This window comes from Chiloscyllium plagiosum, chromosome 44, assembly GCF_004010195.1.
Source record: "Chiloscyllium plagiosum isolate BGI_BamShark_2017 chromosome 44, ASM401019v2, whole genome shotgun sequence".
Lineage (NCBI taxonomy): Eukaryota > Metazoa > Chordata > Chondrichthyes > Orectolobiformes > Hemiscylliidae > Chiloscyllium > Chiloscyllium plagiosum.
In genome coordinates, this window is record NC_057753.1 from 10,874,867 (window position 1) to 10,899,186 (window position 24,320).

The 24,320-nt window shown below is 44.7% G+C and overlaps 1 protein-coding gene across 5 annotated transcripts in view; it reads right to left on the reverse strand.

Annotated features, from left to right (window-relative positions):
* LOC122543524 (zinc finger protein 239-like) overlaps positions 1–23,490 on the reverse strand; it is a 116,975-nt gene extending 93,485 nt beyond the window's left edge. Inside the window, exons 1-3 of one of the 5 annotated variants that reach the window (XM_043682306.1) lie at positions 23,380–23,490; positions 9,239–9,663; positions 1,244–2,963 (exon numbers count right to left, since the gene is read on the reverse strand). In XM_043682306.1, the coding sequence (XP_043538241.1) occupies positions 1,441–2,634 (1,194 nt within the window). In that variant the 5' untranslated portion in view covers positions 2,635–2,963; positions 9,239–9,663; positions 23,380–23,490 and the 3' untranslated portion in view covers positions 1,244–1,440. Of the gene's footprint in view, positions 1–1,243; positions 2,964–9,238; positions 10,110–22,752; positions 22,901–23,379 lie in introns of those variants that run through there. The other 4 variants (XM_043682304.1, XM_043682308.1, XM_043682314.1 and 1 more) reach the window with 4 other exon arrangements.
* Positions 23,491–24,320: the final 830 nt, after the last annotated feature.

Sequence of the window (24,320 nt, forward strand, 5' to 3'; positions counted from 1 at the left end):
AATTCTGTCTTATGATCCTGTTCTACAGCCACCTGACTAAGGAGCAGCACTCCGAAAGCTCATCCTTCCAAATAAACCTATTGGACTCTAACCTGACATTGTGTGATTTTTAAACTTTGTTACTAGTGAATACAGCCTACACCTCCCACTACTGCCAGTAAAAACTTTAAAATGCTGACGAAATGACAATTTCTAACGATTGTAGCTACTCATTCACTGCTCCTTCTGAGACAGGACATTGGTAACTTAGTGCGAGAGGCTGAAAGAAATGAGCAGCTTTGAGACAAAAACCTGTTGGATCTCATAGCTTTCAATGAGAGTCTCAGCCTGGCGGTGAAGTTCAGGTGACCTTGACCGCCACCAAACTTTGTTACAGCTTCAGATCTCCCCAGCAAAAAGGCTGACAAAAAGTAGGTAATTTCTTTTTAGAACAGTTCACAGTCAAAGCCCACGCACCCATTCTCCACCCAACCCAACCCTTTACTATTGATCAGCACTGAGTTGTCCCTTTGCAGTACAGCCTTAACCCGTAGGAAATATTGCCTCATTCAGCAATTTCAACCCAGTCACCCTATCCAAGTCAATTTCTCCCCACTCATTTGCTGGAGAGTGAGGGAGGTGCAGTCAAGAGTTAACCACACTGCTGTGTGTCTGGAGTCACATGTCAGCCAGATGGGGTAAAGGATGCAGCTGGGACCACTGAGTGAATCCTTTCCCGCAACAGCAGTTTCCTTCCCTAAAAAGGGCAGGAGTGAATCAGGTGGGGTTTTCTTTCCCCTGAAGATGGTTTCCTTAGATTCTGAACACTAGATTTCTGACTGAATTCCAATTGTCATCTGCCGCCGCAGGATTCGAACCCGGTATCATCCCATTTCCGCCCCCCCTCACCTCAGTCAAAGCAAAATGCTGAAAGACCTGTTTCATGTTTCTTCCAGGCCCTGTAGGGAGAGAGAGAACGATCGCCCATGTGCACAAAGATGAGTTCATGGTCTCTTCTGGAAGAGCAGTTTCTCAAATGAACTATATAGTCATTTTACAGGGAGAAGCATCCAGATAAGGCAACATACATATTAATTGGGTGACCGTTACAATCAATGAGCATCAGTAGCAGAGACCAAGCCCTTTACAGTTCTTAACCTTGTTAATTGGATTCATACAATGTATACATTTCCCCTTGTTAGCTGACCTTGCACACTGAATGCTTCCAATATTGTTAAATGGCTCTACATAATGACTGCTTTTCCACCTTGTTAACCCATTATCCTTTCCTCAAGCACCCCATTGTTAACTAAGTTTTTATCTGATCTGAGTCATGCTCAACTGAACCTCTTATTTCACGAAACTCAAAACTTAACTCCTTCCCTGCCTGCTTATACCCTATACACATTCTCAACGTGAGTCCCCAGAACCGGTAGATAATGGCACTCAGCCATCGCTACTTCAATCCCCCTGTGATGGCATGTGAACTCGCTGGTGCCTCCGCAGGTGGGAGGAGCGGGTGAATCCCTTCCTGCACTGAGAGCAGCTGAATGGCCTCTCCCCGGTGTGGACCCGCTGGTGGAGCAGCAAGGTGGAAGAATTGATAAATCCCTTCCCGCACTGAGAGCAGGTGAATGGCCTCTCCCCGGTGTGAATCCGCTGGTGGATCAGCAGGGTGGAAGAGTTGATAAATCCCTTCCCGCAGTCAGGGCAGGTGAATGGCCTCTGCCCAGTGTGGACCCGCTGGTGGGTCAGTAGGGCAGAAGAATTGATGAATCCCTTCCCGCACTGAGAGCAGGTGAATGGTCTCTCCCCAGTATGGACCCGCTGATGCGTCTGCAGGTTACCCAACCGACTGAACCCCTGCCCGCACATGGAGCAGGTGAATGGCTTCTCCCCAGTGTGGACCCGCTTGTGGGCAAGCAGCGTAGATGACTGAGCAAACCCCTTCCCACACACCGGGCATGTGAATGGCTTCTCCCCCGTGTGGACCCGCTGGTGCTTCTGCAGGTTGCCCATCCGACTGAATCCCTTCCCGCATACGGAGCAGGTGAATGGCCTCTCCCCAGTGTGTACCCGCTGGTGGATCAGGAGTGTAGATGACTGAGTGAATCCCTTCCCGCACACTGAGCAGGTGAATGGCCTCTCCCCTGTATGTACCCGCTTATGGATTAACAGTCTAGATGATTGAGCAAACCCCTTCCCACACACAGGGCAGGTGAATGGCTTCTCTCCCGTGTGGGCCCGCTGGTGCGTCTGCAGATTGCCCGTCTGACTGAATCCCTTCCCGCACACAGAGCAGGTGAACGGCCTCTCCCCGGTGTGGACCCGCTTATGGATTAACAGTCGAGATGCCTGAGCAAACCCCTTCCCACACATGGGGCACGTGAACGGCTTCTCTCCCGTGTGGGCCCGCTGGTGAGTCTGCAGGTTGCTCATCCGACTGAATCCTTTCCCGCACACTGAGCAGGTGAAGGGCCTTTCCCTGGTGTGTACGCGCTGGTGTCTCATGAGGTGGGATAATGCAGTGAATCTCTGCCCACATTGAGAGCAGCTGAACGGCCTCTCCCCAGTGTGAACACGTCTGTGAGTTTCCAGCGCCGATGGGGAATAGAATCCTTTCCCACAGTCCCCACATTTCCACGGTTTCTCCATGGAGGGGGAACTTTCCTTGTGTTGCTGTGTTTGAAATTACAAGCAGAACGGGTACACAGTCTTCCCCCACCGTGAGGGGTGAGATTTTGATCCCCTAAGCTGAGGAGATGGGGTGAAGCACTTTTCACAGTCAGCGCACTGAACCTCCCTCACTCAGGTGAGTCAGTATTGTTCCTGCCACACCAGTGTCCAAAATCTTTCAAGCAGACAAAAAGCAAACATTTCTTCTGTTTGAGTACATGCTAATAGTCAAATCCCAAAGAATCAAATGGCTCCATCAGAAGTTGATGCGTCAATTGTTTTCAGAATTTTTTCCCCTGCGTGACTTCCTGCAAAAAAATTCACAACATAAGTATTCATTGTCAGTACAGTTAAATAAGAATTATATAGGTGGCAATTCCTGTAGATTGCCAGATGCCTGATGATCACATTATCCAGGACACAGAAACCTGAAAACCCTCATGCAGCCAGATCGCCTTAAGTGTGTATGGAGGAAAACTTCATTTAGGTGACAATGACCTGGAACAAGCTGCCGTCAAAGGTTCTGGAAATGGAGCTGAATCAGGGACATGATAATGAAATGTCAAGGTTGCTTGCAAAAAGAAAGCCATTAAAAGTTGCTGAATGACTTCCTGCTGTACTATTAAATAAAAAAAATGACAAGAAATACAGGACGTGTGGAAGGTGAAGAATAATTTGATATCAATGTGTGAATCCCTTAAATTCTGCTCAGTTCCATGAGAAACTACCCTTTTAACTGTGAACATGAAAGGGTTCAGAAATGATTTTCACGGATGTTGCCAGTGTTGGAGGATTTAATCTAATAGGGAGAGGCTGAACAGGCTGGGACTGTTTTCCCTGGAGCAGAGGCTGAGGGGTGATCTTATAGAGGTTTATAAAACCATGAGCGGCATGGTTGGATAAACAGGCAAAGTCTTTTCCCTGGGATGGGGGAGTCCAGAACTAGAGGGCATAGGTTTAGGGTGAGAGGGGAAAGATATAAAAGAGACCCAAGGGGCAACTTTTCCCACACAGAGGGTGGCACGTGTATGGAATGATCTCCCAGAGGAAGTGGTGGAGGCTAGTGCAATTGCAACATTTAAAAGGCATTTAGATGGGTATATGAATAGGAAGGGTTTGGAGGGATATGGGCCAGGTGCTGGTAGGTGGGACTAGATTAGGTTGGGATACCTGGTCGGCATGGATGGGTTGGACCAGAGGGTGACACTGAGGAAAGAAGTGATCCTTTGAGGGTGCAAACTGTATACATGCCAAACGGGGGAAATACCCAAGGAAAATACCTTTAAGAGGGAAGAGAGAGCATCTGAGTATCTTTGCAGAGTCTGCTCCCTCCCTGGATTCACTCCATTTGCTACAAGTGAATAGTGCTTCCCCCCTCTCTTTCCCTCCCAAGATGACAAATGGAAAGGAGGAGACATTGCTTTGCTCCCAGATGTTGCCCAAAGGGAGGGAGTTTCACTCTGAAATTGACAGCCTACGAATGTACAGGATCTGCTCAGATGAGGAGACACATGACAGACACTTGGAAGTACTCAAGGATGTCCTCATAAGAATGGGGTACAATGCTCAACGCATTGACCGCGAATTCCGAAATGCCACAGCAAAAAACTGTATTGACCTCCTTAGGAGAAAGACATGAACTTTGTTGTCCAATACTTCCCAGCAATCGAAAAACTACTCCCATGTTCTTCACAGCGTGCAAAACATTATCAATGAGGGTGAGTACCTCGCGAAGACTTTCCCCATGCCTCCAATTCTCACCTTTAAACCACCACCAAACCTATTCCCAGATCATTATTCCCAGCAAACTGCCCAGCTTTCAGGACAACACCATGCAACCCTGTCATGGCAGAGGCTGCAAGATGCATCAGAGTGTCGACATGCATACCACCATTACATGTGGGGACACCACCCACTGTGTGTGCGGCAGGTACTTTTAAGACCTGGCTAACATTGCCTGCAGCATGTGAGAGAGACAAAGATGCCCTGAGGCATGGTACATTGGTAAGACTGAGCAGGGGCTACAGCAACAGATGAATGGACACTACACAACAATCAGGCAGGAGTGTACCCTCCCATTTGACCTCAAACCTTCAGGTGACTATCCTTCAAGGCAGACCTCTGGACAGGCAACAACGCAAGTGGCCAAACAGAATCTGATAGTCAAGTTTAGTACCCATGGGGGATGGTCTCAGCTAGGTCCTTGAGTTCATGTCACACTATAGGTGACCCCACTACACTACACACACTTTCTCTCTCTCACACACCCCCACACACACACATTCCTACAGACCTTCTCTCATATGCTCACACATACAAACCCACAGACACACCCTCTCACACATGCAAGGTCTTTTCTCCAGGGCGGGAGTGTCCAAAATCAGAGGACAGGGGTTTGAGGGTGAGGGGAAAGATTTAAAAGGGACCTAAAGAGCATCTTTTCCAAGCAGAGGGTGGTGCGTGTATGGAATGAACTGCCAGAGGAAGTGGCCAGTACAATTACATTTAAAAGGCATCTAGATGGGTATGTGAATAGGAAGGGTTTGGATGGATATCGGTCAAATGCTGGCAAATGCAGTTAGATTTACATCAGATATCTTTCAGAATGGATGTGTTGGATTAAAAAGTCTATTCCCATCCTGTATATCTCCATGACTATTTGATAACAGATCCTTTATTTCTGTTGATGTAAATATTCTTATACATCATAGCTGGGTATTAATAGTTAGGTGTAAAGGAGAGAGGATTCCTCAATTAGGGCACTATAAGAATCCTGGGAGACCCCGATTTCTAGTTTACTTCCCAATGATGAAACGTTAAGCACGAGCACCGACTATGTATTGATTTCTAATTTTGTTTCATTTTTCTGGTTTTATTCCCTGCTATGGTGACACTCCATGTCTGGATGATTGACAGGTTGTGGGTTGGGCCTTAATTAACTGAATGTTCTATTGATCCAGAAGGTGTAAACAGGGGGTCAAAGCTTCAGCAGAATTCCTGCAGAGCTGAGAACAGATGACATCTCACTTTCTGTGAGAACTGAGAGATCAGCAGAGGACAGAGAAATCAGGACCTGTAATTCGAGCTGACACCAGACTACCATGTTATCAGTGCTTTGATTGGCAGTGCCAACCCTCTACCTTTACCCAGCTTCCCATTCAGCTTGAATGCCACAAACCCCCTCGATATCCAGGATCGAATCCTCATCATCCTGAAGACATCTCTCTGTAAGGAGTCTCAGATCATAATTATTCTCTTCAATGTGTGCAGTCAATTCATTCACTAATGTTATAATGCAGTACACATTTAGATACAGTTTTTAGTTTCAATTTTTATGATCTTTTGAATCCAGCATTGAATACTGGTTGATTTATTCTCTGGTGTTCATTTTCCACATTGTTCACCAGCCTTGATTTGGATTGGGCATGCTAAATAGCCCATAGTTTCCAGGGATGTGCAGGTTAGGTGGGTTAGCCAATGGGAAATATAAGGTTATATATTCATAGCAAAAGAATCAGGAGTAGGCCATTTGGCCTATTGAGCCTGCTCCACCATTCATTAAGATCGTGGCTGATCTATCCGTCATCTCAGCTCCTCCTGCCTGCATTATCCCAACTACCCACAATTCCCCTACCATGGAAAAACCCATCCAACTATGTCTTGAATATACTTAATAAAGGTGGCTCTGCTGCTCCCTTGGGCAGAGAATTCCATAGAGTCACGACTATCCGGGAAAAGCAGTTTATCCTCATCTCTGTCCTAAATCTACTCCCCCTAATCTTGAGGCCATGTCTCCTCATCCTAATCTCACCCAACAGCAGAAACAACTTGTTAGGATGGGGCCCATCAGCTTCTGGCGTGCCCTTCGGAGGAGGCAGCATGGACTTGATGGGCCGAAGGCTTGCTTCCACACTATGGGGCTATGATTTCCCGCAGTTGTGTTTGCCCCAGACCGCAGCGCCCAGAACCTCACACCTTCTGCAAATCGAAAGATAAGTCCCACCCTGCCCTCTCCTGTGTGTTATCTAACTGCTTAATCATTTCAAGTGAATACAGCCCTCACTGCTGCCAGTAAACTTTACAATGCTGATGAAACAATGCAATACCTGCAGTACTGAAAATCGTAAGGCTTCTAATGCGATCAGTTACTGATTCACCTATTCTTCTGTTGCACAGAATTGGAAATACAACATTGGAGGTTAAAAGAACTGAGCAGTTTTAAACAAAAACCCACCAATTCACTAGGCTCCCTGTTCAGCACAGTTCACTTACTGCCAGTAAACCTTAAAGCAATTCATTCCCACAATGCAATGAATTCCCACTTTCCAAAATCCCAGATCTACTCACTGACTCAGTCGCTGTCTCACAAATGAAAGATTTTGTTGTAACTTCTGCTCCCAGTAAGGGCAAAACATCTTTGAAAGCTGCTGTCAAAGTCCAGTCTTCACAACGACACTTCTGCTTTCACTGAAGACGATTAGTCACATAGCACGAAGAGACACCAATCGGTCCAACTCATCCGTGCCACCCAGATATCTGAACTTCATCTCGTTCCATTTGCCAGCATTTGGCCCATATCCCTCTGAACCCTTCCTATTCATATATTCATCCAGATGCCTTTTAAATGTACCAATCTCCACCACTTCCTCTGGCAGCTCATTCCGTATATGCACCATCCTCTGCATAAAGTTGCCCCTCCGGTTCCTTTAAAATCTTGCCCCTCTCACCTCAAACCAATGCCATTTAGTTTTGCACTCCCCTACTCTGGGGAAAAGATCTTGGCTCTTCACCCTATCCATGCCCCTTATGAACTGGTGTAAGTTCACCCCTCAGCCTCTGATGCTCCAGGGAAAACAGCCCCAGCCTATTCCGCCTCTCCCTTTAACACAAACATTCCAACTCTGGCAACAGCCTTGTAAATCCTTTCTGAACTCTTTCATAGTTTCACAGCATCTTTCTTGTGGCAGGGAGACCAGAACGGAACACATTATTCAAAAGTAGCATTATCAATGACCTGTACAGCCGCAACATGACCACCATTCCTATGCTGAACACATTGACCAACAAAGGAAAGCATACCAAAAACTTTCTTCACTATCCTATCTACCTGCAACTCCACTTTCAAGGAACTATGAACCTGCACTGCAAGTTCTCTTTGTTCAGCAACAGTCACCGTTAACTAAGGCCTGTCCTGATTTGTGTTGCCAAAATGCAACCTCATATTTATCTACCATTCCTCAGCACATCAGCCCATCCAATCAATTCTAATTTATATTGAACTTTCTTCCTTTTTCATTCCTTAAAAGCTAAAAATCTCCACCCTACACACACTTTGCTGAACCTAATCCCTGCTGCACCTCATCCTGAAGAGTCTGGTTCATGCTAATTAACAGGCCCACACACAGGAGAGATCTGATTGAAACATAGAATACTGAATGGTCCAGACATTGGGAATATTGGGAAAATGTTTCCATTGCTAGGAGAGACTAGGCCGCGAGGATACAGTCTTAGAGTAAAGGGAAGACCTGTCAGAAAGGAGATAAGGGAGAAATTTCTTCAACCCAACTGACAGACTGGATAGGCTGGGATTTTTTTCACCTGAGCATAGGAGGCCAAGAGGTGACCTTATAGATGATTATAAAATGAGTGGTATGGATGAGGTGTACGGCAGGTATCCTTTCCTTAGGGTGGTGGTTTCATGATGCGGGAGCAAATTTTGAACGTGAGAAGAGAAAGATTTTAAAAAGGCATGAGGTGCACCATTTCAGTGTGGCTTGTGTGTGAAATGAATGTCCGGAGGAAGTGATGGATGCAGTTACAGCTGCAATGTTTAAAAGGCATTTGGATAAGTACATGAATAGGAAAGGTTTGGAGGATATGCGCCAAACACTGGCAGGTGGTACTAGTTTAGTTTGACAACATAGTTAGCATGGACTATTTGGACTGAAGGTTCTGTTTCTGTCCTGTATTGGTCTTAAAACCGTTTTCTTGCCTTCAACTATAACTATCCACTTCTTTTTTGTTCAAAAATCAGATTAACTCAGCCTTGAATATATTCAATGATCCCCAAACTGCAGGAAGACATCCCCACTTCCAAATTCAATTCCTCTTGCTAATGTACTACTTGCCTTACTCATTGCTTGCTGCACCTGTCTGACAACTAGCATTAACTGATGTAGAAGGAGGTCCCTTTGTACATCCACACATCATTCCTGAAGGGCTCGTGCCCGAAACGTCGATTCTCCTGCTCCTCGGATGCTGCCTGACCTGCTGTGTTTTTGCAGCGTCACACTTTTCTACACTGACCACCAGCATCTGCTGTCCTCACTTTCTCCATACCCCAATATATCACCATTTAAACAATGCACCTCCTTTCATTTTTTGTATACAGCAAAGGCTACAACTTCATATTGCATTTGCCACGTGTTTGCTAATTGAGATACAGATCTGGACCAACTTTTCCAGGGTCTGTCCCCTTCCTGGATTCACTCCCTTTCCTTTCAGTTGCTGCAAATCAACAATTGAACACCAAAACGAAAAAACAAATAGAAAAGGGGGTGAGAAAAGTGAATGTTGTACTCACAGATGTTGGACAGAGGGAGACAGACGCAGTCTGGGGTGAAGCTCAATCTTCATTCAGACGGAAAGGAGAAGCAGCATCAGCAGCAGCTTCGTAAGCTCATTATCGAATTTCCGCATTCAGACAATGGGGGGGGGCTTTGATTGGCAGGAGGACCACACTCCTTCCGGTCTTCCAAGTTTCCCCATTGGTCTAACGAAAGGAGGTCGCGCGCCGTTTCCGCGGACAGCAAGAAGATTCTTGCTGACACCGGCGAACATGCGCAATATGCTCGGTGAGGTTGTTGGTGTTACTGACAGATTTTGTGTTCAAATGACAATAGGAGAAATAAAAAAAAAGGCTGGAACGACATTTCTTTTTCTCTTGCGTCTCGCTATTTTACTCCTTTTGCATTTTGTCTGGCTATTCAACTTTTGTACATCTTTTACCTGGGTAGGGGACTCCCAAACGAGAGAGCATAGGTTTAGGGAAGAAGGGAAAGATTAAAAGGGTCCTAAGGATTAGAAAAAAAATTGAACGTTAATTCCCCTCAAGAAATGCCCTCGCTTAAGCCCTGAACATAATACATAAGCCCTGAACATAATCACAAGAGCACAAAAGATATTGTGAAACTTGAAAGGCTTCAGAAACAATTTGTTAGGGTGTTGCTCAGGTTGGTAGATTTGAGAGACAACGTCAGGCTGAATAGGCTGGGGCTGTTTTCCCTAGAGCATAGGAGGGTTAGGGGTGATCTTATAGAGGTTTATAAAATCATGAAGGGCATGGATAGGTTTCCCTGGCGTGGGAGACTTCAAGAGCTAGAGAGCATTTGTTTAGGGTGAGAGGGGAAAGGGTTTAAAAAGGGACCTAAAGGGCAACTTTTTCGCGCAGAGGGTGGTGCATGGACTGAATTAACTGCCAAAGGAAGTGGAGGAGGCTACAGCATTTCAAATGCATCTGGATGGATACATGAATAGGAAGGTTTAAATGGATATGGGCCAAATGCTGGCAAATGGGCCTAGATTAATTTAGGATATCTGCTTGGCACAGACTGAAGGGTTTGTTTCCATACTCTACAACTCCATTATTTTATTTCTACATAGTCAGAATCAATTTTACAAGACTAGGACTAGGCCATTCACCCCTCAAAGCCTGTCCTCAACTGTGGCCTAACTGCACATATTTCAATGCAAAGTTTGAGAAAGATGTTGGCAGTTTTTTAAATACAATTTAAACTTTAATGATGTTTCTGAATATAAACATTTTCGATAAGGCATTTGTCATGCACTTGCATCTCCCAGGCAGAGTAATCACCATCCATTCTCTATCTCTGAGAAGGGCTTGATACAGCGATCAAAGAGGGTTCAAGGCATGAAAGATGGTGGTGGCGGTGGGACAGACAGAAAGGCCAGAGTCTCAGGACCACCAAGACAATGGAGGGACAGAGGATGGGGGAAAGAGAATGACATGCAGATGGAATGGATAGGGGGCAGTGGGTGGGGAGAAGATAGCACAAATCACAATTTCCCAAGACCAATGTCAGGCTTATTCTCCATCTCACACATAAGCACACACTTTCTCACACACTCACACATGCACGCAACCATACAAGTAAGTCTATGAGGTGAATTTGCATTTGCAGATCCATTCTATTTGGCTCAAAAAGCACACAATCTGCAGGCGGTCAATCCAAGTAATATTTTACAAATTCCTACTTTGGAAATAGAACCAGTCTGACTCAAGATTGGAATACAGAGACTCAAACTTCACACCTTTAATACATTGTCTGAGCTGAGCGGTCACCATTTTGTTTCATAAAACCTGAAGTTATTTCAAGAATGTGACTTGAAAGTAGTTCTGGGATTTACAATATTATTGAAATGAAACCTGCAACTCACTGTAAAAGATGGAAGACTTAACAGCAATCTAAATTTGTTCAATATATCATTTCGGCTGCATGACACTGTAATTTTTCGATATAAATAATGTGTCTTATGATCCTGCTCCACAGCTACCTGAAGATCTTTCCAAATAAACCTGTTGGACTATAAATTGGTGCTGTGTGATTTTTAACTTGATCCACCCCAGTCCAACACCGGCTCCTCCACATCGTGTCGACTGACCACAGCCCACACCTCTTGGTGCTGCCAGTAAACGTTACAATGCTGATGAAACAATGCAGTACCTGCACTCCTGAAAAATTGACAATTTCTAACGATACTAGTTACTCATTCACTGCTCTGTCTGATACATGACATTAGAAACTTAGTGCTGGAGGCTGAAAGAAATCAGCAACTTTAAAACAAAAACCTTTTGGATCTCTCAGCTTTCAATGAAAGTCTGAGCCCAGGTTACCTTTATTGCGACTCAACTTTGCTACAGCTTCAGGTTTCCCCAGGGAAAAGGCATACAAAAAAGTAGCCTTTTCTTTCTTTAAGCAACTCAAGGTCAAAGCACACACACTACCCCAACCACCAACCCCTCACCCTACTTTCTTTACTATTGATTTGTATTTGGATCCCTGGTACAGCCTTAACCAATCGGAAGTATTGCCTCACTCAGCAATTTCAACTTACACACTGTATCCAAGTATGTTTCTCCCCACTCACTAGCTGGGGGAGGGCCGGGGGGGGGGGTGGAGAGGGATGTCAGTCAAGAGTCAACCACACTGCTATGGGTCTGGAGTCACATGTGGCCAGACCGGGTAAAGAATGCAGCTGGGACGACTGAATGAATCCTTTCCCACAACGGCAATTTCCTTCCCTTAAAAGGAAAATGTGTGAATCAAATGGCGTTTTTTTTTCCCTCATGAAAATGGTTTCATCATTTGATTCTGGACTCCAGATTTCTGACTGAGTTCAATTTCCACCTTCTTCCGCGGCAGGATTGGAACCCAGGAGTTCCCAGAGGTGGGCTGATAGTCCAGTCAAAAATGGCACTCGGCCGTCGCTCCTTCAATCCCCCTACGATGGCATGTGAACTTGCTGGTGCCTCCACAAGTGGGAGGAGCTGGTGAAGTCCTAATGTACCTAACACTACAGACAATTTAGCATAGCCAATTCACCTGACCTGCACATTCTTGGATTGTGGGAGGACACTGGAGCACTCAAAGGAAACCCATGCAGACACTGGAAGAATGTGCAAACTTCACACCGACAGTCGCCCAAGGCGGGAATCGAACCCGGGTCCCTTGCATGGTTAGGCAGCAATGCTAACCACTGAGCCCGTGCCATTCCTATTCAAATATCTATCCAGATGCCTTTAAATGTTGCAGTTTATATATACATATATATAAAAAACCTAAGGGACAACCTTTTAATGCAGAGGGTGGTGCATTTTATATATTTCCCCTCTCACCCTAAACCTACGCCCTCTAGTTCTGGACCCCCCCACTCCAAGGAATGGATTTTGTCTATTTATTCTATCCATGCCCCTCGTGATTTTATAAACTTGTGTAAAGGTAACCTCTCAGCCTCTGACCCTCCAGGGAAAACTGCCCCAGCATATTGAGCCTCTCCCCATAGCTCAAATCCTCCAACCCTGGCAACATCTTTGTAAATTTTTTCTGAACCTTTTCAAGTTTCACAACATCCTTCCTAAAGGTAACCTCTCAGCCTCTGACCCTCCAGGGAAAACTGCCCCAGCATATTGAGCCTCTCCCCATAGCTCAAATCCTCCAACCCTGGCAACATCTTTGTAAATTTTTTCTGAACCTTTTCAAGTTTCACAACATCCTTCCTCTTTCACACAACATTCCAGAAGTGGCCAAACCAACATCCTGTACAGCCACAACATGACCTCCCAACTCTGATACTTAATGTTCTGACCAATAAAGGAAAGCATACCAAATGCCTTCTTCACAATCCTATGTACCTGTGACCTACTTTCAAAGAAATATGAACCTGCTCTCCAAGGTCTTTTTGTTCAGCAACAGTCCCTTGGAACTTACCATTAAATGTATAGGTCCTACTAAGATTTGCTTTCCCAAAATGCACCACCTCGCATTTGTTGAAATTAAACTCCATCTATCACTCATCAGCCCACTGACCTATCTGATCAAGATCCTGTTGTAATCAGAGGTAACCTTCTTCGCTATCCACAACACCTCCAGTTTTGGTGTCATCTGCAATTTACTAACTAAATCTCCAATGTTCACATCCAAATCATTTATATATGTGACAAAATGTAGTGGATACAGCACCAATCCTTGTGGCACTCCACTGGTCACAGGCCTCCACCACCAGCCTCTGTCTTCTACCTTCAAGCCCGTTCTTTATACAAATGGCTAGTTCTCCCTGTATTCGATGAGATCTGATCTGATCTTGTTAACCAGTCTCCCATGGGGAACCTTGTCGAACACCTTCCTGAAGTCCATGTCGATCATGTCCACTGTTCTGCCCTCAATCCTGTTTATTACGTCTCCAAAAACTCAATCAAGTTCATGAGACATTCCCCACACACAAAGCCATGTTGACACTCCCTAATCAGTCATTCCCTTTCCAAATGCATGCAAATCCTGTTCCCCAGGATGCCCTTCAAAACCTGCCAACCATCAATGTTAGGCTTATTGGTCTATACTTCCCTGGCTTGTTCTTACCACCTCTCTTAAATAGTGGCACCACGTTAGCCAACCTCCAGTCTTCAAGCACTTCACCTGTAACTATTGATGATACAAATATTTCAGCAAGGGGCCACAACAATCACTTCACTAGCTTCCCACAGAATTGTCAGATACATCTGATCAGGTCCTGGGGATTTATCCACTTTTATGCGTTTCAAGACATCCAGTACTTCTCTACTGTCATATGGAGATTTTACAAGATGACATCATCTATTTCCCTACATTGTATATCTTCAATATCCTTCTGCACAGTAAAAACTGATGTAAAATGTTCGTTTTGGATCTCCCCATCTCCTGCAACTCCACACAAAGGCCATCTTGCCGATCCTTGAGGGGCCCTATTCGCTCCCTAGTTACCCTTTTGTCCTTAATCTATTTGTATGAGTCCTTTGGATTCTCCTTAACCCTATTTGCCAAAGCTATCTCATGTTTTTATCATCCTGATTTCACTCCTAAGTATACTTCTACAGCACTTATACTCTAAAGATTCACTTGATCTATCCTGTGTATACCTGACATATACTTTCTTCTTCTTCTTAACCAAACGGTCAATTTCTCTAGTCATCTAGCATTCCCTACACCTACCAGTCTTTCCTTTCACCCTAACAGGAATATACTGTCTCTGGACTCTCATTCTAATTTCTGAAGGCTTCCCATTTTCCAGCCATCTCTTTATCTGCAAACACCTGTCCCCAATCAGCTTTTGAACATTCCTGCCTAATATGTCAAAATTAGCCTTCCTCTAATTTAGAGCTTCAACTTTTAGATACAGTCTATCCTTTTCCATCACTATTTTAAAACTAATAGAATTATGGTTGCTGGCCCCAAAGTGCTCCCCCACTGACACCTCAGTCACCTGCCCTGCCTTACTTCCCAAGAGCAGGTCAAGTTTTGCACGTTCTGTAGTCATACATCCACATTCTGAATCAAAAGATTTTCTTGTACACACTTAACAAATTTCTCTCCATCTAAACCCTGAACACTATGGCAGTCCCAGTCTATGTTCGGAAAATTAAAATCCCCTACCATTACCACCATATTATTCTTACAGATAACTGAAACCTCATTATAAATTTGTTTCTTAATTTCCTGCTGACTATTCAGGGCTCTATAATACAATCCCAATAAGGTGATCATCCCTTTCTTAATTCCCACTTCCATCCAAATAACTTCACTGGATGTATTTCCAGGAATATCTTCCCGAAATATGGCTGTAACACTATCCCTTATCAAAAAGGCCACTCCCTCTTCTCTCTCACTCCCCTCCCTCCTCCCCCCCCCTTTGCCTTCCTTTAGCATTTGCATCCTGGAACATTAAGGTGCCAGTCCTGTCCATCACTGAGCCGCATTTCTGTAATTGCTGACATATCCCAGTCCTATGTTCCTCACCATGCAGAGGTGATCTGCCTTCCCTGTTAGGCTTCTTGCATTGAAATAAATGCAGTTTAATTTATCTGTCTACCTTGTTCTCTGCTTTGTCCCGGTCTGCCCTGACTGCTTGACTGGCTTTTTTTCTCAACTGTGGCAGTCTCAGATTGATCTCTTTCTTCACTATCTCCCTGGGTCCCACCTCTCCCACCTTACTAGTTGAAATCCTCCTGAGCAGCTCTAGCAAATCTCCCTGCCAGTATATTAGTCCCCTTCCAATTCAGGTGCAATCCATCCTTCTTGTTCAGGTCACTTCTGCCCTAGAAGAGATTCCAATGATACAAAAATGTGAATCCTTCTCCCATACACCAGCTCGTCAGCCACATATTCATTTGCCTTGTCCTCCTATTCTGACCCTCACTAGCTCATAGCACCGGGAGTAATCCAGATATTATCAACCTTGAGGACCTCCTTTTTAAATTCCTGCCGAACTTTCTATGCTCTCCCTTCAGAATCTCATCTTTTTCCTTTCCTATGTCATTGGTTCCAATGTGTACAATGACCTCCCGCTGGTCCCTCTCCCCTTTGTGAACATTCTGCCCCCTCTCTAAGACATCCTTGATCCTGGCACAAGGGAGGCAACACACCATTCTGATTTTTCACTGCTGGCCACAAAAACATCTGTCTGTGCCTCTGATGAGAGTGCCCATTTACAATTGATCACTTGGAATCCGACATACCCCACATTGCATTGGAGCCTATGTAGGGGTGTTCAAAACCAGAGGGCGTAGGTTTCAGGTGAGATGGGAAAGATTTAGAAGGGACCCAAGGGGCAACATTTTCACACAGTGGGTGGTGCACATATGAAATGAACTGCCAGAGGAAGTGGTGGAAGCTGGTACAATAACATTTAAAAACCATCTGGATGAGTATGTGAATAGGAAGGATTTGGAGGGAAATTGACCAAATGGGCATAGACGTATGTAGGATATCTTATCAGCATGGGAGTGTTTGATCGAAAAATCCATTTCCGTGCTGTACTTCTGTCTATTTGATAACATATGCTTTATTTCCGTCGATTAAGCACAATCACTAATTTTGTTTCAATTTTCTTGTTTTATTCTCTGCTATGACAACACTGTGTCTGGATGGTTGACAGGCTGGGAGACTAGGGGTTGGGCCTTGAGTGACTGAATGTTTTATTGTTCCAGAAGGTGTGGGGGGGGGGGGGGGTGTCAAAGCTTCAGCAGAAATCCACCAGAGCTGAGAACAGACAACATCTTACTCTGTGGGAACAGGGAGATCAGAGGACACAGAAATAAGGACCTGAAATCCAAGCTGATTGGCAGTGCCATCCTCTACCTTTACCTAGCTTCCCATTTGACTTCAATTCCATGTAACCCCTCAATATTCAGCATTCAATCCTTGTCATCCTGAAGCCATGTCTCTGTAAGGAGTCTCAGATCGTAATTATTCTCTTCAATGTGTGCAGTCAATTCATTCACTTTTGTGACAATGCAGCACACATTCAGACACAGTCTTTAATTTCAATTTTTGTGATCTTTTGAATCCAGCTTTGATTGCTAGTACATTCACTCTCCTTGTCCCTTTCTATCATTCTCCGACATTCATTTTACACATCACTAGATTGCTCACCGGCCTTGATTTGGCTTGGCCTTGTTAAATTGTCCATTGTGTCCAGGGATATGCAGGTTAGGTGCATTAGCCATGGGAAATGCAGGGTTATAGTTTCATAGCAATAGAAGCAGGAGTAGGCCTTTTGGCCCGTTGAGCCTGCTCCACCATTCATTAAGCTCATGGCTGACGAATCCATCATCTCTGCTCTTCCTACCTGCATTATCCCAACTACCCTTAATTCCCCAACCATGCAAACACCCATCCAACTGTGCCTTGAATATACTTAATGAAGCTGCCTCTACTGCTTCCTTGGGCAGAGAATTCCATAGAGTCACTACTCTCTGGGAAAAGCATCTCCTCCTCAGCTCTGTCCAAACTCTACTCCCCCATTCTTGAGGCCTAGTCTCACCCACCAGCAGAAATGACCTGATAGGGTTGGGGAGCGGGGGCTGGATTTGGAGGGGTCGGTGTGGACCTGATGGACCGAATGGCTTATATCCGCACTGTAGGTCTTCCATGATATACCAGTTGTGTTTGCCCCGGATCACAGCACCCAGAACATCCCATATTCTGCAAATCAAAAGGCAAGTCCCACCCTGCCTCCCGCTCATACATACTTAATGCTTAATCATTTCCAGGGAGTACAGCCCACACCTCTTGCTGCTACCAGTAAACTTTACAATGCTGATGAAACAAAGCAGTACTATTGCAGAAAATCCTAAGATTCACAGCTCCTTCTGATGCACAGCATTGGAAATATAATATTGGCGGCTGAAAGAAAATGAGCAGGTTAAAAGAAAAACCCACCTAACACTTCACTAGGCTCCCAGCTCAGCGCACTGACTTAATGCCGATAAATCTTAAAGCACTTCATCACCACAGCGCAATGAATCCCCATTTTCTACCCAAATTCCTGATGAACTCACTCACTCAATTGCTGTTTCACAAATGATTTTTGTTGGAACTTTCATCACAACTACTTCCGCTCCCAGTAAGGGCAAAACATCTTTGAAAGCTGCTCTGAAAATCCAGTCTTCACAGTAACACTTCTGCTTTCACCAAAGACAGTTGGAGTCATACAGCACGGAAACAGACCCTTCGATCCAACTCGTCCATGCTGACCAGATATCTTAAACTAATCGAGTCGCATTTTCCAGCATTTAGCTCATATCCCTCTAAACCCTTCCTATTCATGTCTCCATCCCGTTGCCTTTTAAATGTTGTAATTGTACCAGCATCCACCACTTCCTCTGGCAGATTGCACCACCCTCTGTGTGAAAATGCTGGCCTTCAGGTCCCTTTCAAATCTTACCCCTCTCACCTCAAACCCATGCCCTCTAGTTTTGGACTCCCCTATCCTGGGAAAAGCTCTTGGCTATTCACCCTGTCTATGCCCCTTATGAACTTCGATACCATCAGCCCTCAGCCTCTGATGCTCCAAGAATAACACACTCAACCGATTCAGCGTCTCCCTGCAGCTCAAACCCTACAACTCTAGCAACAGCCTTATCAATCTTTTCTGAACTCTTTCAAAGTTCCACAACATCTTTCCTTTTGCAAGAAGACCAGAACAGAATGCAATATTCCAAAAGTGACACCAAATTGGAGGTATAGTAGACAGCGAAGAAGGTTACCTTTGATTACAACGGGATCTTGATCAGATGAGCCAATGGGGAGTGGCAGTTGCAATTTAATTTAGATAAATGAGAGTTGCTGCATTTTGGGAAAGCAAATCTTAGCAGGACTTATACACTTAATGGTAAAGCCCTAGGGAGAGTTGATGACCAAGGAGACCTTGGAGTGAAGGGTATAGCTCCTTGAAAGTGGAGTCACAGGTAAATAGGATAGTGAAGAGGCAGTTTGGTATGCTTTCCTTTATTGGTCAGAGTATTAGAACATAGAACAGTACAGCACAGAACAGGCCCTTCAGCCAACGATGTTGTGCCGACCATTGATCCTCATGTGAGGTAAACCTAATGTACGAACTCTCAAATTTCTGTGACTATATGCGTGTCCAGCAGTCTCTTAAATATCCCCAATGACCTTGCTTTCACAACTGCTACTGGCAACTCATTCCATGCTCTCACAACTTTCTGCATAAAGAACCCACCTCTGACATCCCCTCTATACTTTCCACCAACAGCTTAAACTATGACCCCTCGTGTTAACAATTTCTGCCCTGGGAAAAAGTTTCTGGCTATCAACTCTGTCTGTGCCTCTCATTATCTTGTACACCTCAATTAGGTCCCCTCTCTTCCTTCTTTTTTCCAATGAAAAAGTCCAAGCTCAGTCAACCTCTCTTTCTAAAATAAGCCCTCCATTTTTGGCAGCATCCTGGTAAACCTCCTCTGAACCCTCTCCAAAGCATCCACATCTTTCCTATAATAGGGCGACCAGACTGGACACAGTATTCCAAGTGCGGTCTAACCAAAGTTTTATAGAGCTGCAACAAGATCTCACGGCTCTTAAACTCAATCCCCCGTTAATGAAAGCCAAAACACCATATGCTTTCTTAACAACCCTGTCCACCTGGGTGGCATTTTTAAGGGATCTATGTACCTGCACACCAAGATCCCGCTGTTCCTCCACACTGCCAAGAATCCGGTCTTTAATCTTGTACTCAACTTTCAAGTTCGACCTTCCAAAATGTATCACCTCGCATTTGTCCAGATTGAACTCCATCTGCCACCTCTCAGCCCATCTCTGCATCCAACAGTCCTCTATACTGTTAACGACACCTCCAACCTTTGTGTCGTCTTCAAACTTGCTAACCCATCCTTCAATCTCCTCATCCAAGTCATTAATAAAAATTACAAAGAGTAGAGGCCCAAGAACAGAGCCCTGTGGAACACCACTCACCACTGACTTCCAGGCAGAATATTTTCCTTCCACTACCACTCGCTGTCTTCTGTCAACCAGCCAATTATGTATCCAGACAGCTAAATTTCCCTGCATCCCATTCCTCCTGACCTTCTGAATGAGCCTACCATGAGGAACCTTATCAAATGCCTTACTGAAGTCCATATACACAACATCCACCATTCGACCCTCATAACTTGTCTAGTAACATCCTCAAAGAACTCAATAAGATTTGTGAGGCATGACCTGCCCTTCACAAAGCCGTGCTGACTGCCTTTAATCAAGCCATGCTCTTCCAGATGGCCATAAATCCTATCCCTCAGAATCCTTTCTAACACCTTGCAGACGACAGACGTGAGACTGCCTGGTCTGTAATTGCCGGGGATTTCCCTATTTCCTTTCTTGAAGAGAGGAATTAAATTTGCCTCCCTCCAGTACGACGCCGGTGGAGAGCGAGGATGCAAAGATCTTCACAAGCGGCGAAGCAATCACATTTCTCGCTTCCCAAAGCAGCAGAGGATAAATCTGGTCTGGCCCTGGCGACTTGTCAATCTTAATGTTTGTCAAAATTTTCAACACATCAGCTTCCTCAACCTCTCTGTTCCAGCATGCTTAACTGCTCCTCAATGGTTTCATTCACTACAAGATCCTTTTTGGTGACTTGTCAATCTTAATGTTTGTCAAAATTTTCAACACATCAGCTTCCTCAACCTCTATCTGTTCCAGCATGCTTAACTGCTCCTCAATGGTTTCATTCACTACAAGATCCTTTTCTTTAGTAAAAATAGAAGCAAAAAACTCATTTAGGGCTTCCCCTCCTCCTCAGACTCTATACACAAGTTCCCTATGCTATCCCTGATCGGCCCTACTCTTTCTTTGATCATTCTCTTATTCCTCACATACGTGTAAAATGCCTTTGGATTCTCCCTAATCCTTTGGATTATTGACTACAGGAGTTGGGAGGTCATGTTGCGGCTGTATAAGACATTGGTTAGGCCACTTTTGGAATATTGCATGCAATTCTGGTCTCCTTCCTATCAGAAAGATGTTGTGAAACTTGAAAGGGATCAGAAAAGATTTACAAGGATGTTGCCAGGGTTGGAGGATTTGAGCTATAGGAAGAGGTTTAATAGGGTGGGGCTGTTTTCCCTGTGCATTAGAGGCTGAGGGGTGACATTATAGAGGTTTATAAAATCATAAGGGACATGGATAGGATTAATAGATGAGGTCTTTTCCCTGGGATGGGGGAGTCCAGAACTAGAGGGCATAAGTTTAGGGTGAAAGGGTAAAGATATAAAAGTGACTTAAGGGACAATGTTTTCACGCAGAGAATGGTGCGTATGTGGAATGGGCTGCCAGACGAGTGGTGGAGACTAGTACGATTGCAACATCTAAAAGGCATCTGGGATGGGGATATGAAGACGAAGGGTGTGGAGTGATATGAGGTGGTTGCTGGCAGGTGGGACTAGATTGGGTTGGGATATCTGGTCGGCATGGACGAGTTGGATCGAAGGGTCTGTTTTCATGCTATACATCTCCGTGACTCAATGGTTGAACCAATGTCCTGCAGCCACAAAATGAACTCCCAATTTCTTTACTCCATGCACTGACCAATAAAGGAAAGCATACCAAATGCCTTCCTCACTATCCTATCTACCTGCAACTCCACTTTCAAGGAACCATGAATCTGCAGTGCAAGGTCTCTTTGTTCAGCAACACTCTCCATTAACTGTGTAAGTCCTGTCATGATTTGCCTTACCAAAAGGCAACACCTCACACTTGTCTAAATTTAACTCCATCTACTACTCCTCAGCCTATCAGCCCATCCAATCAATTTTAGTTTACACAAAAACTTATTTCCTCTCATTCTCGAAAAGCTGAAATTCTCATCCCACACACAATCCCTCCATTCTCACTTTGCTGAACCTAATCCCTGCTGTACCTCATCCTGAAGGGTCTGGTTCATGCTGATTAACAGGCCCAAACTCAGGGGGGGATCTAATTGAAACATACAGAATACTAAACGGCCTGAACAGAGTGGACGTTGGGACAATGTTTCCGTTGGTAGGAGAGACTAGGACCTGAGGGCATAGCCTTAGAGTGTGGGAAAGACCATTTAGAATAGAGATAAGGAGAAACCTCTTCAGCCAGAGAGTTGTGAATGCATTGAATTCACTTCCAGAGAAGGCCAGATCACTGAGTATATTTAGGACTGCGATCGATAGGTTCTTGAGTATTGAAGGGATCAAGGGTTGTGGCGATAAAGTGGGAGAATGGGGTTGAGAAACTTATCAGCTATGATTGAATGTTGGAGAAGACCCGATGGGCTGAATGGCCTAATTTCTGTTCCTGTGTCTTAAGGTCTCTTGCTGTCTTGGACACAGAATTGGGAGCAGCAGTAGACCATTTAGTCTTTCGAGCCTGTACCAGCATTGAAAGACCATAACTGGATATGATTATATCTATATCTAGGTGGATAGAGTGGGACATTTTTCACTGGAGCTTAGGAGGTTGAGAGATGACCTTACAGAGGATTATAAAATCATAAGGAGGTACAGATGAGGTGAACAGGAAAGGTGTCCTCTCCTTTGGGTGGGGGTTTCAAGATTAGACAGCCAATTTTGAAGGTGAGAGGGGAAAGAAGAGTGGCACAATTTGTTTTTTTTTAAACACAGAGAGTGGCTTGCATACGGAATGAATGTCCAGAGGAAGTGGTGGATGCAGGTACAGTTACAACATTTAAAAGACATTTGAATAATATATGAATAGAAAAGGTTCAGAAGGATTTGGGCCAAACACTGGCAGGTGGAATTAGTTTAGTTTGACAACATAGTCAGCATGGACTAGTTGACTGAAGGGTCAGTTTCTGTGCTGTATGACTAACTATTCAGTACTGGTCTTAAAACTATTTTATTGCCTTCCCCCATAACCATCCACTTCTTTGTTGTTCAAAAATCAGATGAACTCAGCCTTGAATATATCTAATAACCTTCTAACCACTGAAAGACATCCCACTTCTGAACTCAATTCCTCTTGCTAATATACAACTTACCTTGCTCATTGCTTGCTGCACTTGTCTGACAACTTGCATTGACAGGCGTAGAAAGCCACTTTTTACGTTCATACATAATTCCTGATGAAGGGCTCGTGTCCAATACGTGGACTCTCCGGCTCCTCGGATGTTGCCTGACCTGCTGTGTCTTTCCAGCGCCACACATTTCAACTCTGATCTCCAGCATCTGCAGTCCTCACATTCTTCACATCCCAACATTTAAACAATGCACCTCCCTTCTTTATTTTTTCCCCACAGCAAAGGCTATAAGTTTACCCTGTGGTTACTGCATTTGCCATGTGCTCGCCAATTGAGATACGGACTCTTTCCAGCGCCACACATTTCAACTCTGATCTCCAGCATCTGCAGTCCTCACATTCTCCACATCCCAACATTTAAACAATGCACCTCCCTTCTTTATTTTTTTCCCCACAGCAAAGGCTATAAGTTCACCCTGTGGTTACTGCATTTGCCATGTGCTCGCCAATTGAGATACGGACCTGGACGAACTTTTCCAGAGTCTGTCCCCTTCCTAGATTCGCTCCCTTCCGTTTCAGTCAACAATTGAACTGCAGAACGCAAAAAAAGGGAAAATGGGAGGGTGAGAAACAAAAGTGTTGTACTCACAGAGGAAGGAAGTTGCAATCTGGGGAGAAGCGCAATCTTCATTCAGGGAGAGGGGAACAACAGCAGCAGCTTCAGAAGCTCATGGACTAACTTCCGCATTCAGACAATAGGGTGGCCGTAATTGGCAGAAGGGTCAGATCCCTTCCGGTCCTCCAGAGCTTTTCATTGGTCCATCCAAAGAAAATCGCGAGCAGTTTGCAGCGGACAGCGAGGAGCATGCGCATTCCTTTGCTGACACCGGTAACATGCGCTGTTCTTGCTGACACCGAAAAGCATGCGCAGTATTCTCTGTGGTGATGCTTGTGTTAGTGACATATTTTAAGCGTCCAAATACCAATTGGAATGAAAAACGTAGGAGCCATACGTTTTTGTATGTCTTTTCGCCAGGGTAGGGGACTCCGAATAAAAGTAAATTACTGCGGATACTGAAATCTGAAACCAAGAGAAAATGCCGGAAAATCTCAGCAGGTCTGGCAGCATCTGTAAGGAGAGAAAAGATCTGACATTTCGAGTCTCACTGAACCTTTGTCAAAGCTTTGACCAAGGGTCAATTAGACTCGAAATGTCAGCACTTTTCTCTCCTTACAGATGCTGCCAGACCTGCTGAGATTTTCCAGCATTTTCTCTTTTGGTAGGGGACTCTCAAACTAGCGGGCATAGGTTTAGGGTGAGAGGGGAAAGAATTAAAAGGTAACTTTTTCACGCAGACGGTGGTGAGTATGTTGAACGAACTGCCAAAGGAAGTGGTGGAGACTGCTTCATTTACAATATTTAAAAGGCATCTGGATGGGTTTATGAATAGGAAGGGTTGAAAAAGATATGGGCGAAATGCTGGCAAATGGGACATGACACTAATTTAGAATTCAGTGCTCTGCAACTCTATTTCTATATATTCAAAACCAATTTCACAAGACTAGGAATAGGCAATTCACCCGAGCTGT